Genomic DNA, 17,500 nt, shown 5'->3' with positions numbered 1-17,500 from the left:
AAAATAATAATAATAATAAGGATAATAATAATAATAATGATAGTGATGATGATAGTAGTAACAAAAATGAGTATGTATATATATATATATATACATATGTGTGTGTGTGTGTATGTATTCTGTACAATTGTGTATATATGCATGTATACATGTATATATATATGTATGCATATTTATAAATAAATATATATATGCATAAATATATATGTATATATATATATACATAGATATATATATATATATACATAAATACACACACACACACATATGATTGTATATATACATATATATTCCACACAGCGATTGAAGACCTATTTCACACAGGGCGATTGAAGACCCATTCCTCACATGGCCTCTCCCGGGAGGCTCACTAAGGAAACTCAAGTGTTTGCACATAACCTTTATTGTTAGGGGACTTCCCTTTGCGGCCACTCGTAGCAGACTCCTTCCCTCCATGCCACAGGATTCGCCAAGGAAGGACCTTCCTCTCTTCTCTCCCTGCGGTGAATTAGCCTTACGCGGCTAATTCAGAGCGACGGGAGGATCGTACCGGAAAAGACGTTCAACGGGGCGCAGCGGGTGGCGAAAAGCTGAACAACGCGAAGAAGCTTACCGTGACAGACAGACAGCTTACAGCACGCTGACCGGACTGCACTTCTGTCCGTCAGTTGTACCATACTCTCTCTACAAAAACCTGCTGCAAGAGAACAAGAAGTCTGTCACACCTTCACCACTAGAGATTACCGCATCGTGCCAAACGCGTCTTTTCTGCACTCTTCCGCTATTCGGCCTCGTTGCATTTTGTATATATGTATATATATGTATACATGTATATATATATGTATACATATATATATATATATATATATATATATATATATATATATATATATATATGTATATATATGCATGCACACGCAAACATGTATACATATAAAAATATATATGTATACACACATATATGTGTACATACACACACACACACACACACACACACACACACACACACACACACACACACATATATATATATATATATATGCACACACACACACACACACACACACACACACACATATATATATATATATATATATATATGCACACACACACACACACACACACACACACACACACACACACACACACACACACACACACACACACATATATATTACATACACCCACCCCATTCTCTTGCAACTTGTACCAAACAGACGGAATACAGAGGCGAGGGATTCGAGGGGCCTTGATTCCATCCCAGCGCCGTTTATACCCGCGTTTCACAACAATCGCTCGACCTTTCGTGTTTCAGCAAGCACATCGCTCATAATAAACGTGCACACGAGTCGCTGTCCTTGGAGTAAAATATGGGCGAACCACGTATTCAGCTAGCAAGCATTGTTTACGTCCTTATAGTAGGCGAATGATCATTTATTCGTCGGTATTCCCTGATTGTCATTTCGTTGGGGAAACCTCTCTGACTCAACGGCGCTGCTTACGTTGGCGGATGTTTCGTAACGTTTTCTTTCTCTTTTCGCTGTTTTATTCTAAGGAAATTTGGGCCTGTTTTGCATACGGGTAATTGATACAAGAATATTCATGACATATACGTATGTGTCAGCTTTTTTTTTGCTTGTTTGTTTATATAATTCTATGTAAAGCATGTGAAACCTTATTTGAGGATAGTAGGAAAAAAATGTCAAGTACATTGTATGTCAGGTTTTTGTCTGTGACTATAGAAGGCAAATTAGGGCAAATCCCAAAATGCATTAGTGTTGCAGTTACACACACAGACATGTGTTCTCAATTTACAAACTTATGTGTTTTATTCGAGAAGCATTCTTTCTCTTTTCCTCGCTTACTTATACGCATGCTTCGCCGAGATAACAAGAAGACTTCATACCCTATTACGTTAAATAGGCTTTGTCGCTGACACTGTACCAAGACACCGGTGAATTTCAATACATTTGGACACAGCAAAGGGGAAGCTCAAGCTGGCACCTGCGCTGTCACAAACTGGCAACTCTGTCACTCTATTACGCGAGGGGTGTCAGTGTCGCTGAGGACGGACCAACACGTGGTAGTACGTTCTTATGCGAGGGTGAATAATATTGCTCGTGTTTGGTGTTTGAGAGACTACAGAATTTCTCTTGCTTCTGTTCAAAATATTCCACAAGAATTGGCACTTCTGTTCTATGTACGTATATAGTGAACCTGATCTTTGAAAACGATACATTATATATTAAACATTTTTTATTTATTATGGTAGTCCGCCAGTATTGTGGTAAGCAATGTTATCAGAACTGTACTTTTTTGTTCAATATAACATAATCTTTGGCGTACCTCTGGTTAAACTTTCCTCTTCCACTGTCACCCAATACGACATGTCTGGCGTAATCATTATCTCCAACACTCTCATACTTGAAATGCGTAAAATATAAGCGAATATTCTTTCCATTAAAGGACCAACGCATTAGATTCGTTGTGTAACGCGTAAAGATTTTAACATCAGTGATTATTTTGTATCTCTGCCAGTGAAGTACGCAATCTGTGGCCAGTCTTTCGGCGTCCAGACGCGCGCACGAGGCCGAAAGTGTCATCACTTTCACTCGCTGTTGCAACACCCTTTCGTTGCCGAACTCAGGCCATGTCACGAGAACTTCTGCTGAAGATTTTGCGGTCTGATCATAATAAGAATAAGGATACTACTATTACTTCTACTACCAAGACCTCCGCAACTACTACTATTACTACTACCACTACTACTACTACTTCTACTACACTACTAATTATTACTACTTCTATAATTATCAATACCGCTACTACTATTGCTACTACTACTATATTCACTACTACTTCCACTATTATTAGTACTACAATGTTCACCACCACGAATACCACTATTACTACTACTGCTACCACCACCACCACCAATATTTCTACTGCTACTACTACTACTACTATTACATCACCACCGCTGCTACTACCACCGCCACCACCACTACTAGCACCACCACCACTATTTCTACTGCTACTGCTACTACTTGTGCTGTTACTACTATCACCCTCACCGTTGATAGGGTCCTCTAAGGACTGGCCGCCGCGGCGCTCGGAGAAAGTGAAATGGAAAGTTGTTTGTGAAAATGGACCTCGGTAGGGGATCCTTGGCCAAGGTCGTCATATCATAGGGCCGTACTTGAAGCTCTACTGCTTGTTAATAAATGTATCTCAAAAACATTACTGTAAGATACAAGCACTTTCCAACGACTGGTCTGTTTCCTGACAGCAAAGCCATGCAAGCAGTCAATAGAGAATGTTGTGGTATTACTTATTTTCAAAGGTAACTAGGGAATTTTTTCGAAATTTAGGAGGAATTTCTTTGTGGTTCTATTCTACAAAGATAATATATGGTACTTGTCCCTGATCTGTGTAAAACAGCTGATATTTGGTAAACACTGACTGCTGCACTAAATTAGAGCAAACCCAACATATGGAATATTTGCTTAAAACCTCGTGACTACTGTAATTAATCCTACCAGAAGCTCTGAACTAAGATGTGATGCAGCTCATTCAAGAACCATGAATTTGATAGAGAGGGCATTTAGTATGTGTTAAAGAAGACCTTTTTTTCAATTTTCACATAAAGCAGCATGACTATTGAACAATGGGATATTAATCCTGCAAATGAACATGTAAATAGTAAGACTAATAATCATTAAAATGGTAATGGGAGGGAAATAAATGGTGAAATTAGCAGTTTAGATTTAACGGAAAAACTCAGATGTTATAAATGTTCATCAAATTCTGTGTATGTATATATACAATCTTGTACATGTTAGATAGAGTATGTGTATGTGGTACTATTACTATGCGTGAGTGAATTATTATTGTGTGTTAAGTCAACAAACTTTTTATAAGATTAGCTATACGTTAAGAAATGATTAATCGGCATCCTAAGTGGCAGTCGAGCTGGAAATGCCAACAAGCATCATATTTCATGTTTTGGCTCGCTTGGTAGTAGCGGGTATTGTCGCAGTCAGCGTTCGAACGCCAGGCGGCACTGGGGGTCCCTGGCGTTGCTTTGTTTTTGGAGGCCTTATCCTTGTTATCAAGGAAAACTTGTTATTGTTATTGCTACCCTCCTCCTCCTCCTCCTCCTCCTCCTCCTTCTCCTCCTCCTCCTCCTCCTCCTCCTCCTCCTCCTCCTCCTCCTCCTCCTCCTCCTCCTCCTCCTCCTCCTCCTCCTCATCATCATCATCATCATCATCATCATCACCATCATCATCATCACCACTATTATCATCATCGTCACTGTCATCATTGTTGTTGTTTTGTTTAAGTTGTTATGAATATTATGATCATTATGAAGATATATAACAGTTATGATCAGTGATTTACGATTTTAACATGCGTATTTCGTTCCTCTGTACATTTCTCTTCAGTAGTTTGATCCTCAACAGGCCCAAGTGTCTGTGATTATTCAGACTGGAGAAATCGGTAGTTTCAAAACGAAAGAAAAATACGTATTCTTATAACTGCATTTTAATATTCCTCAATTCAGGGGGCATTATTTTAATCGTTACTGGAGGTAAATGCATAACCTTGAAAACATTATCGAGTAATCTCATTCTTCTTGGATTTTTACAGACAGTGACTTAATGATAACAGTAAAAAAACATCAGTCGCAGCTCTCACTATTGCAGGATTACCAGACAATAGCCTCTCGTATCACATTGCTATTTTGAGACTCCCGGCCGCCGTAATGCGAGGCCGAGGTCCGCCGTCCTCCGCTTCCAGGCGGCTGGCTCGGATCTGCAGATGTAAACAAACCTCCCACGCCGTTCGCTGCTCTCCCTTTCACTTTGCCGTTCCCGTTTCCTTGCTGATGACAATAGGTAACTTTTACTTGTTGCGTTGTGTTATACCTAGCAGTTCAGCTAGTCTTTATTCTTATTTTTACCGGTATTAATATAGTGCCAAAGTTATTAAGGGATAATCGAGGTTAACGTCCAAATTGATAGTCAAGTAACTTGGAGCTGTTTCTAGAAGAGACCGTGTCACTGATATTTTCATCTTGTTAAGACAGTAAGAAACATCGAATTAGGAATATGTCGGGGAAAAAAAAAAATAACCAAATGACCCAAAATGCTCACAGTCTTGGCAAAATGACAAGAGTATATGTCTACTTTCGAATCTGTATATAGAAAGTTCCCTTCACTTCCCCTTTGTGGGCAGGGATATATGCAAACATCGTATAAAGTCAATACCGATAACTAACACTACTGCTGATGTTAGTAGTGCTATGATTGTTTTGCTCTGATACGTTGCAAGGTCTTACATGCAAGAATAGATTAGATATTGAAAGCATCAGAGAACATTTGCGGCCGTTGGCACGACTAGGAGAATTCATTCAAGTCTTTTTACGATTTGACTCCATCAGATGAAATCGTTTCTGTAAGGGATCTACCGACAAAAGGTCATATTGCGACAGTTTATGTTATACGTTTATAATTAGGGCAATGCATTTCAGTTTGGCAGTTATTATGCATATCTACATCTGTATGCGAGTGAATGAGTGAGTGAGTGAGTGTGTGTGTGTGTGTGTGTGTGTGTGTGTATGTGTGTGTGTGTGTGTGTGTGTGTGTGTGTGTGTGTGTGTCTGTGTGTGTGTGTGTGTGCGCGCGCGCACTTTTTCGCAAGCATTCAGATACGAATGCCTGAACGGGTCTTTTCTGGGAGTATTGTAGCGCTGCAAAAACATGTCGCAAAACAAGTGCAGGCCAAGCGAGCTGTGGTAGGACGTGAGTCATAATTTATTGTCAAGACTCAATGGTAGGATGTGACGCTCGACGAGCATTGTAGTTCATCACTGGTGGTGACGCGTCGGTATGGTGAGCAAGTGTAATGACGGCGGAGGATCCAAGGTCGCCGTAGGGCTTGGCGCGATGGAACCTAATGCTATTTCGACTCGACTCACAGGTCTAGGGTTAGACTCCAGCACTATAGGCTGTGAAGGTGAGTGAAGGCCGGAGCATTGCTTTTGGTGACTTGCAAGAAGCGCTGTGCAACTGGCCGAAGTCGGTTGCACGGAGTCTTTAAATCATAGATTTTTGCATATCTATACAAGCTTTTTAAATGTGTATAGAGTTATTTGGACGATTATATTAACAACTATGAAGAATATGCAGTACTATAATGACCAATATGATCGTGATGAGAATAATAATAATAGTAATTAAGAGTAAAGATATTTATAATGGCGATGATGTCAATCTGTAATGTTTATCCTCATAACAATGACAGTAACAACCTTAATATCTTTAACAAGTCGAGTAATCAAGCGTATCGAGAATGTCTATAAACACTATGTGAACATTCGAATTAATGGGGAGGACCTGAAACGCCAGGCCTCGACCAGCTCTCTCTTGCGAGAAACGAGTTAACGCAAGCAGGAAAGGACTGTTTATGGAGGAATGATTTCAGAACAGGTTTCAGAGGAATGCGCCTCGTCCGGTGAAGGCGTTTGCTTATTGCCCGCCGACGGAGAGGGAAGAAACTCCTACGTCTGATGTCATCGAGGCCTATTCAAGGCCCATTTAATAAGCTCCCAAGAGCAAAGGCTCCTTATCCGGGCGCTTGTGTAATCAGACCGGTGGAATTGCGCCTGCATCAGGAGGCTGAAACGCCATTCTGAAGTGTCAAAACGTGTCACGAAGTGTGTCGCAGAATCATAACAGTTTCGCTCCAAATAATGTTGCTGGTTTGTTCTGCAGCGCCTCTGGCTTGGTATTACACAAGAATCTGCTGTACAAGAAAAAGAGGCATATTCCCTTATATTTCAAGTAAGTTCAGATGGCGGTTGTGGTGTTTGTAGAGATTTTATATTTAATGTTCAGTGGGTGTTTGTGTCACGTAGAAAAAAAACTTACCAACTTGTTTGCATCAATCACTAGCTTGGGCAACACGCACGTACTGCGAAGCGCTTAACCTCAAAAGGACATCTGCGCATGCTAGTTATTTGGTCATAGTGATGATGATATTAAGAGGGATTCGCTTATGTGAATTTGCGGAAGTTCGATGCAACGTGTGGCGCTGGGTGAGACTGACGTGCACGTAGGGTGCGGCGATAAGGTTAAAAGTGTGATGTATGTAATTTTAAGCTAATGCAGTCGATGACACTGCTAACATCGACATGCGAGTTGCGCTGAAGAGATTTCGCAATAGATAAAGAGTGCTCGTGTGCAACAATGGCAGGATACACTGCTTTTTGCAATGTTAGGTTTTGCTTCATCATTTCTCTCTCGAAGCACTTTTATATGGATGTTTTTTTATTCTAATACTTGTAAATCGAACAAGCGAGAGATGCAAAAGCATTCAGTTTTATCAGTTTTGATCTTCCATTAATAAAAACACGAGGTTATTGCATTTCATAGCGAGTTGCATGATTACCAAGAAACTTTAAGACAACAAAGGATTTTTTTTTTGTACCTTGGTGATTTAAGAAATCACCTTAGTAACAAAATTCATAAATCTGTCTTCGACAATCTTCATTATATATCTGCCATCGCTGACTAACTCATTATAGTTAAACTCATACCAATTATTGCTGGTTGACAGCTACGCCATGAACCCATCGGAGGTAAGTCAATGAAAGAGGAATCTCGAGAAATGGACCCATAAGATTTATGACCTAAGCCTCTAGCAGACGAGCAGCCGCGCCCACACGCCCACAGAGACAGAGCTGTCTTGCCTCCCAGGGACCAAGGAGGAACCTCCGCAAATTGAGAGTTACACCGATTAGCAGCTGAGATCAATTAGGATTCGCGAGACCAAGGATTGGCTCACGCTAATCATGCAGTTATTGGTTGATTAGGGAAATGATCACTGCCTTCACTGCGCTCTTACTTACTTCGTCTGCAACGCCAAACGGAATGTTGAATTACTTTGTAGTTATCTTTTTGTTTGTTGTGTTTTGAAGAAAATCACAATGTATGTGTGTGTGTGTGTGTGTGTGTGTGTGTGTGTGTGTGTGTGCATGTATGTATGTATGTATGTATGTATGTATGTATGTATGTATATACATGCACATACACATACACATACACATACACATACACATCCACATACACATATACATACACATACACATACACATACACATACACATACACATACACATACACATGCACATACACAGGCATACACACACACACACACACACACACACACACACACACACACACACACACATTCCGGAATATACATATATATATGTATATACATGTATATATATATATATATATATATATATATATATGTATGTGTATGTGTATGTGTATGCATGTATGTATGTTTATATGTATGTATGTATGTATGTATATATGTATATATATATATGTACACACACATACACACACACACACACACAAACATACTATACATATATATATATATATATATATATATATATAGATGTAACATAAAAAATATAATACACACACGCACACACACACACACACACAAAAAAAAAAAAAAAAAAAAAATATATATATATATATATATATATATGCATCTGGTATAAAATATAAGATTACCCATGATGCAAAGTTCTTGGAAGCCTCTTTGTCAAGGAAGAAACTAAGTCTTCTCCAGAGTGAATTATTATGCAAGTGAAGCTTGTAGTGTACAAAGATGAAACATGATAGTGCTGAAGACATGTAAGAGAAATGAATGCCAACAATATTGCATTTCATAGTCCTCTAACAGATTTCGGTTTGTCTATATTTATATGGCACATTTAGTACTCCATTTCATGAATATGCAGTACATACTAGACAGCCAATTTCTTTAAAGTTATTGCAGTCCTTATATTCAGCAGTCACTTCCACTTTCAATACTTCCCGGATTTCTTATTATTATTTATGCAGCAACACGCGTCTGTGGTGTAGCTGAGCATATGGAAGAGGTTCCTGCTGGCCTTGTGGCATCTGCATCGGGCTTCGTTTTCCTTGGCGTTGTCTATTGTTTGGCTGTTCTTAGAGACCTTACGGCTCCCGATGAATTTCTGTTTCTCCTGCTTTATATGCCACTACCTTCGTGGGTGCCAATCCTAGAATATTTTTATTATGGTTCACCAGCCTAAGAACAGCCTTCAGGTATGCCGCCGACTACAGCATTTTTTCTATTTTTTTTGAAGCAGTGGTTCCCCAACTCTTCTCAGTGATGGCACCGTAGACTCACATAGTCCTTTCTCGAAACAAAATAAACAGGTTACATTCTCAAATTCCAGACATGTGACTACTAGAGTGAGTGAATGAGTGCCACTTGAAATGTCGATACTATATGTATTCTACCACGCAATCTGGCAACACTTGCATTTATTAACGTTTAAGAACCATTGCTTTAGAGACTCATGAAATTAAGTTTAAGCTATACTGTATATCTAATGTGATTGGCTTTCCCCCGCCAGATGGAGAACAAAGGATTCAACGTTGAGAAGCAGGATTCCTATGAGCTGAAGGCCTCCCCACGGAACGGAAACGAGGTAATGCACAGGTCTTTCACTTGATTGAAAAATTTAAGGCAGGGGAATTGTAGGTCATCGGTGTTACTTTTATATTGTCATTCTTACAATATAATATCCTTACAATCGTTATTGTAATCACTTGTTTCCGCTGATTATCCAACAACTGTGAAGGGAGGGATTACCAGGCCGTGGCTTCCTTTGGATGGCAGTACTTCAGCACACAAGGGAGTGGTGCGATTGTACTGACTCGCTCTTCTTCCCCCATATACATATCATTATAAATGCACATGAATATCCATGCACATATACATACACGTGAAAACATACATGAATTATATACATATATATATATATATATATATATATATATATATATATATATACATATGTATGTATACATACTTTCCCGGTACATCTCGCCTTCTCGGACTTCTCTACACTTCTTGCCGAAGCACTCTATCATAGGCTCTTTCCAGGTCAAAAATGCCATATGGAGACCTTCCATCGACTGTGCCGATCCCCTTAATGAAGCCTTGTTGCTGCATTCCAACTTGGACCTCTTCACTCTTCCGTTTTTAATTCTTTCAAAAAATTTCGGGGTATGGACCACTGATTGAATTCCTCTATAATGCTCACAACTTTGTCCTTCTCTTCTCCCTTTAAGAATCGGTATCGCTCTCCATTTATCAGGTGCATTTCCCTCTTTCATGATTTGCTCCCTTAGTTCCTACACTATTTCCATTCCCTCCTCGTCCATTGCCTTTCAAGCCTCAGCAGGTGTGACATCTGGTCTGGCAACTTTTCCACGCTTCAGTCTTTCTCAGAACTCCATTCCCTTCTCTTGTCATCTCACTGGCCACACCGACATTTGGACTGCCACCATCTCGCATTTATCTTTCCTTTTTCTTCATCTAGCATTTATTTTTTTATTTTTTATTTTATTTTTCAAAATATGGTAACCATCTCAAGAATGCTCCCATCTTTCCGCCTTCGGTTAAAGTCTCGATGCAACTGACCTTAGCGGATGTAACTTTCGGTGACCTTACTCCTTTCCTTGTAGACTATCCTGGCTTCTGATTGTCTCTTCACATTTCTTTCTCGTTTCTTTCTTTCCTCACTAAATCAGCAATCGACCTTATTTTGCCAGATTTTACCACTAATTTATCTCTCTCCCTCCCTTCCTTTCTTCCTTCCTTCCTTCCTTCCTTCCTTCCTTCCTTTCTCCTTTCCTTCCTTTTCTTCCTTCCTTCCCTCCCTCCCTCCCTCCCTCCCAACCTCCCTCCCTCCCTCCCTCCCTCCCTCCCTCCCTCCCTCCCTCCCTCCCTCCCTCCCTCCCTCCATCCATCCATCCATCCATCCATCCATCCATCTCTCTCACTCTCTCTCTCTCTCTCTCTCTCTCTCTCTCTCTCTCTCTCTCTCTCTCTCTCTCTCTCTCTCTCTCTCTCTTTCTCTCTTTCTCTCTATCTCTCTCTCTGTCACCCCCCCCCCCCCACACACACACACACTCACACACTCACACACTCACACACACATACTCACATTCACATTCACATTCACATTCACATTCACATACACACTACCACTCACATTCACACTCGTACACACACGCACACATACGAACACATACGCACGCACAAGCGCGCACACACACACACACACACACACACACACACACACACACACACACACACACACACACACACACACACACATACACACACACACATTATATTATATATACATACATACATACATACATATATGATATATATATATATAAATATAATATTATATTATATTATACATGCACACACACACACACACACACACACACACACACACACACACACACACACACACACACACACAACACACACACGCACACACACACAACACACACACGCACACACACACACACCCACCCACCCACACACACACACACACACACACACACACACACACACACACACACACACACACACACACACACACACACACGCATACGCACGCACGCTTGTGCGTGCGTATGTGTACGTTTGTGTGCGTGTGTGTATGAGTGTGAATGTGAGTGTGAGTGTGTATGTGAATGTGAGTGTGAATGTGAATGTGAGTATGTGTGTGTGTGTATGTGTGTGTGTGCGTGCGCGTCGGCGTGCATGCGTGTTTGTGTATGTGTATGTTTGTTAATAGACCAATGGTCAATAAACGGAGATTCAAATACCCCCCCCCCCCCCCCCCCCATCTCCGCCAGATCGTGCCCGTGTGCCCCTGCCAAGAGAGCCAGACGAACTGCTCCTGCAGGGACCCGAAGGAAGCCAAACCTCAGGTCAGTCCACTTGCCTCTGGCACAACTTCACTAGCTGTCATATCCCCTTTTATTTCCGCAATCTCGTTCGTTAACTCTAGTCGGTAGTCTATGTATGTAGTCCTTCATGTTCTGTCTGTATAGATATCTTTACGTCCATGTTGCTTGTTATGTTCAGTCAAGAATCACTTAGTGATGAAAAGTCTTCTGTTCATGTTGTATTCCCTTTGTTTATATAAACAGTATATAAAGCAACACATCGTAAGGTCAAGTCTTCTGTGATATCAGTGTTCCTGAGAACTGTTGTTAATAGTTAGACTTCAAAATGGGGTTTCGAAAATCCCCAGTTATACTCAGAAAGGCCTCCAGGATTAATGGAAAGTGGCCTCATTTTAATCCTGACGTACATGTCAAGCTAACTTGTCTTTATTCGTATCAGTCACTATATTACCAATATATTTGTTTCACAATATCTGGAATTATTACTTTGGTTTATGCTGTAGTTTTAGATTCTGATCAATATTATTGTCGTTCTGCTACCCTAGCAATGCCAGAAACTCAAGATTTTCTTTCTAATGAGAATACCTTACAGTTCAGTATTACTCCGCAGAAAATTATGTAATATATTGTGTTGGTGTTGTTTTTTAATGTCAGTTAATAGAAAAATGTCTGAGGGTCGGCTACAAGTGCACAGAAGTGATTAACTGTCCTCAACGAAGGATTTCCGCTAGAGCTTGTATTTATAAAGGATGTGCCCAGTTGTCGCGGGGCTTTGACGATCACTTGATAATACCAGTAAACCCAGCTACACTTTTAGTTGTTCAGATTGTCTTTCTTCATGGACAAATGACACTTTTCAATAACTTTAGACATCGGGCTGTTTCTTATATAGTTCCCCTCTTAGAAATTTCTCATATCTCGAATGTTCATATGATCGACCTCGCTACTTTTGGGGTCCACATACGAAAGGGGTAAAACGTCTACCACGAGAATACTGCATGAATGTTTTGGGACAATAAAGTATACCTAATAATTATTTCTCCTCTCACAGATTCAGGTGCTCTCGTGGACAAGTTCGAAAGGCTGGATCCTGCTTGCTGTGGGATTTTGCTTCGGAGTCTGGATGGCAGTTTTCTTCACGTTGTTTGCACTTGGGATGGTTTAGAAAAAAAAGTTACTGAATTTCAGGAAGAAGAAAGGACAAATGCTTGTGGAAGTGAACTGTTGTTGTGTATTTTTCATTGAAGAGTCCTGGGAATACCACGTTTTAAGATAATAAGAAAAACATACATGAATAATGGTGTACATAATATCTAACAATTCTGGTTTAGACAATGATTTGCAAGTAAATAATAGTATCGTGGGAAATGCGAGTCTCCCCAACGAAAGAGAGAACGAAGATGGCTTCAAAGAAAACGTGACCTCGATAGGCAACGATAAGAGGGGAAACTGTACAAAACAAGGCAACTCTTCCTCGGCACAAAGTGTGGTACGTATACCGTATATTTACGATTAAGTAACACTGTTGGAAAAACAGGCACTGGCTCATTTGAACTGCAAGATCATATTTTTCATTTCTGTATTTACAGCATAATAAACTAATACTGCTAATAATAGCAATAGTAAGGAAGCATCAGTAAAGCAATAATTATGACGGTGACGACGGCAATGTTGATGATTACGATACTGCTACTAGTACTACTACCCCTGCTGTTGATACTACTATTACTGTCAATATTGCTGTTGTTTTTGAAGATTCTGTGATTTCCAATATTTCTCTTATAATGGTGATGATGTTGATGTTGATGACGATGACGATGACGATGATGATGACGATGACGATGACGATGCCAATGCCAATGCCAATGCCAATGCCAATGCCAATGCCAATGCCAATGCTAATGCTAATGCCAATGCCAATGCTAATGCTAATGCTAATGATAATGTTGATAAGTATAATAATGATGATGGCGATAATGATTATCATGATAATAATAATGATAATGATGATAATGATAGTTATAACAATAATAATAATAATAATAATAATGATAATACTAGTAATAAATTGATACTACTACGACTACTAATAATAATTATAATTGTTATTATAATTATAGTAATGATAATGATCATAATAATAATAGTAATAATAATAATGATAATAATAATAATAATTATGATAATAATAATAATAATAATAATAATAATAATAATAATAATAATAATAGTAAATTAATAATAATAGTAATAATAATAATAATAATAATAAATTAATGATGATAAAAATGATAATAATAATAATAATAATAATAATAATAATAATAATAATAATAATAATCATAATGATAATGATAATAATAATAATAATAATGATGATGATAATAATAATAATAATAATAATAATTATAATAATTATTGTTATAATGATAATGATAATGATAATGATGATAATAATAATGATAATAATAATAATAATAATAATAATAATAATAATGATAATGATAATGATAATGATAATAATAATAATAATAATAATAATAATAATAATAATAATAACAATAATTATGGTGATACAAATGATGATAATAATGATAATAATGATCGTAATGATAAAAATAATAATAATGATAATGATAATAATAATGATAATAGTAATAATAATAATAATGACAATAATAATAATGATAATAATAATAATAATAATATTAATAATAATAATAATTATTATAGTAGTAGCAGTATTTGTAGTAACATAATAATAATGATAAGGATGATAATAATAATGATAATGATTATGATAATAATGATAATAATAATGATAATAATGCTGCTAATATGAATGATATTGATTATGATAAATAATGAGGCTACTGAGAGTAATTATGATAATTATGATGTTACTAATATTAGCAATGACAATGGTGATGATATTAGCAATCATACTGATATCAATAATAATAAGGGTGATGATAATAATAATAATAATTATCATAATAATAGTAATAATGATAATAGTAATGATAGGTATGATAGTAATGATAGTAATAATGATAATAGTAATGATAGGTATGATAGTAATGATAGTAATAATGATAATAGTAATGATAGGTATGATAGTAATGATAGTAATAATGATAATGATGTTAATAATAATGAATGGCGCGTTAAATTTTGTTCATGAACGATTGTCTTCCTATCATAATATGTGTATTATGTATATTGATTCTGATGTTATGCTTAGTAAATATATTGTATATTCTACCGTAACCATTAACGACACTCCAATGTGAAGGAACAAGTATACCTGACCTCATTCCTTTTTGTAAACCAGATGAACGAGGGAGGTCAGGTCACATATGGAGGGTGGGGGTTAGGGGGAGTGGGGAATGAAGGGGAAGCGAGAGAAAGCAGTCAAAGAAAGACGCCAGTTTGCCAAAGCTGTTTGTGAGCGAAGGTTGGTAGTGATAGAGTGACTGCTTCTCTCTGTTCCTCGTGGTTAGCAATATGGGCTACCTGACACACGCCGATTGCGAAGGGGTGAGCATATGATATGTGTTATTTTCATTATTGATATATTTATCTCTTGTGTCCCTTATCTCTCTGCTCTTGCACTTTCGTATGGGTTTGTGTGGAGCAGCAAAACACAGATTTTCTGTTCAGTAATTATTTTTACTATATACATTATTATTATTATCATTATTATTTTATCATTATTATTATTATCATTATTATTATTATTATTATTATTATTATTATTATTATTATTATTATTATTATTATTATTATTATTATTATTATTATTATTATTATTATTATTATTATTATTATTATTATTAGTAATATTGTTGTTGTTGTTTTAATCAATATTGCTATTTCTAGTACTACTACGGCTTTTACTACTAATGCTACTACTACTTTTACTACTACTACTACTAATAATAATGCTGATAATAACGTACTGATAATGGTAAGAATGGTAATGATAATAATGCTGATAATAACGTACTGATAATGATAATACTGATAATGGTAAGAATGATAATAATAACAATGATGATAATAATGATAATAACAATGATGATAATAATGATAATAATAATGATAATAACAATGATAATAATAATGATAATAACAATGATAATAATAATGATAATAACAATGATAATAATAATGATAATAACAATGATGATAATAATGATAATAACAATAATAATAATAACAATAATAATGATAATGGTAATAATAATAGTGATAAAGACGGTAATAATAAAGACTTTACAAAATAATCATTATAATAATCGTAATGATAATCATCATAATAATAAATAAAGTGTAATAAAATGTTTTTTTTTCAAACTTTACATTTAGAACTTAAAACGAGAGAGGAAGGTCAGAAAATATATCCATTATACTGCTAATGTTAATCACTACTTATTCCCACTAGAGACTGGGGAGGTCAGGTCAGAAGGGATGAGAATATGGGGGGGGGGGGGGGGTAAAGGTCAAAGGGATGAACCGAAGTTGCTTGCGGCCGAAGCCTGGAAGTGAAGGACTATGGGTGCTTTGTTGGTCATGAAATGGGAGACTAGCTGCTGAGGTTCAGTACGTGATCGGGTTTAGATGAACTTTATTTGTTATATCGTTCTTCATCATGCTGTTATTATTGTCATCGTTACATTGCTATTATTATTAATATTGCTATTATTATCAATATTGCTATGATTATTAATATTGCTATTATTATCAATATTGCTATTATTATTAATATTGCTTATTGTTATTGTTATTATTATTATCATTAATGTTATTATTATTATTATTGCTATTATTATTATTATTATTGCTATTATTATTATTATTATTGCTATTATTATTATTATTATTGCTATTATTATTATTATTGCTATTATTATTATTATTATTGCTATTATTATTATTATTATTGCTATTATTATTATTATTGCTATTATTATTATTATTGCTATTATTATTATTATTATTGCTATTATTATTATTATTATTGCTATTATTATTATTATTATTGCTATTATTATTATTATTATTGCTATTATTATTATTATTGCTATTATTATTATTATTGCTATTATTATTATTATTGCTATTATTATTATTATTGCTATTATTAGTATTATTGCTATTTTTATTATTATTGCTATTATTATTATTATTATTATTATTATTGCTATTATTATTATTATTATTATTGCTATTATTATTATTATTATTGTTATTTTTATTATTATTATTATTATTAACATTATTGCTATTATTATTATTATTATCATTATTATTATTATTATTATTATTATTATTATTATTATTATTATTATTATTATTATTATTGCTAGTATTATTATTATTGCTAGTATTATTGCTATTATTATTATTATTATTATTATTGCTATTATTATTATTATTATTATTATTATTATTGCTATTGTTATTATTATTATTATTATTATTATTATTATTATTATTATTATTGCTATTATTATTGCTATTATTATTATTATTATTATTATTATTATTATTATTATTATCATTATTATTATCATTATTATTGCTATCATTATTATTATTATTGCTATCATTATTATTATTATTGCTATTATTATTATTATTATTATTATTATTATTAT

General features: G+C 35.7%; 1 protein-coding gene across 1 annotated transcript in view; it reads left to right on the top strand.

Annotated features, from left to right (window-relative positions):
• The window catches only part of LOC125045293, a 23,800-nt gene that overhangs the window by 2,774 nt on the left and 3,526 nt on the right, over positions 1 to 17,500 (top strand). Inside the window, exons 3-7 of the mRNA XM_047642499.1 lie at positions 532 to 750; positions 1,981 to 2,200; positions 9,473 to 9,547; positions 11,784 to 11,858; positions 12,889 to 13,326. Of these exons, the coding sequence (XP_047498455.1) occupies positions 532 to 750; positions 1,981 to 2,200; positions 9,473 to 9,547; positions 11,784 to 11,858; positions 12,889 to 13,002 (703 nt within the window). The 3' untranslated portion in view covers positions 13,003 to 13,326. The remainder of the gene's footprint in view (positions 1 to 531; positions 751 to 1,980; positions 2,201 to 9,472; positions 9,548 to 11,783; positions 11,859 to 12,888; positions 13,327 to 17,500) is intronic.

Source organism: Penaeus chinensis, chromosome 37 (genome assembly GCF_019202785.1).
Source record: "Penaeus chinensis breed Huanghai No. 1 chromosome 37, ASM1920278v2, whole genome shotgun sequence".
In the NCBI taxonomy this organism is placed as follows: Eukaryota; Metazoa; Arthropoda; class Malacostraca; order Decapoda; family Penaeidae; genus Penaeus; species Penaeus chinensis.
Note: the sequence above shows the minus strand (reverse complement) of the source record. Positions and strands in the feature narration are given on the sequence as shown.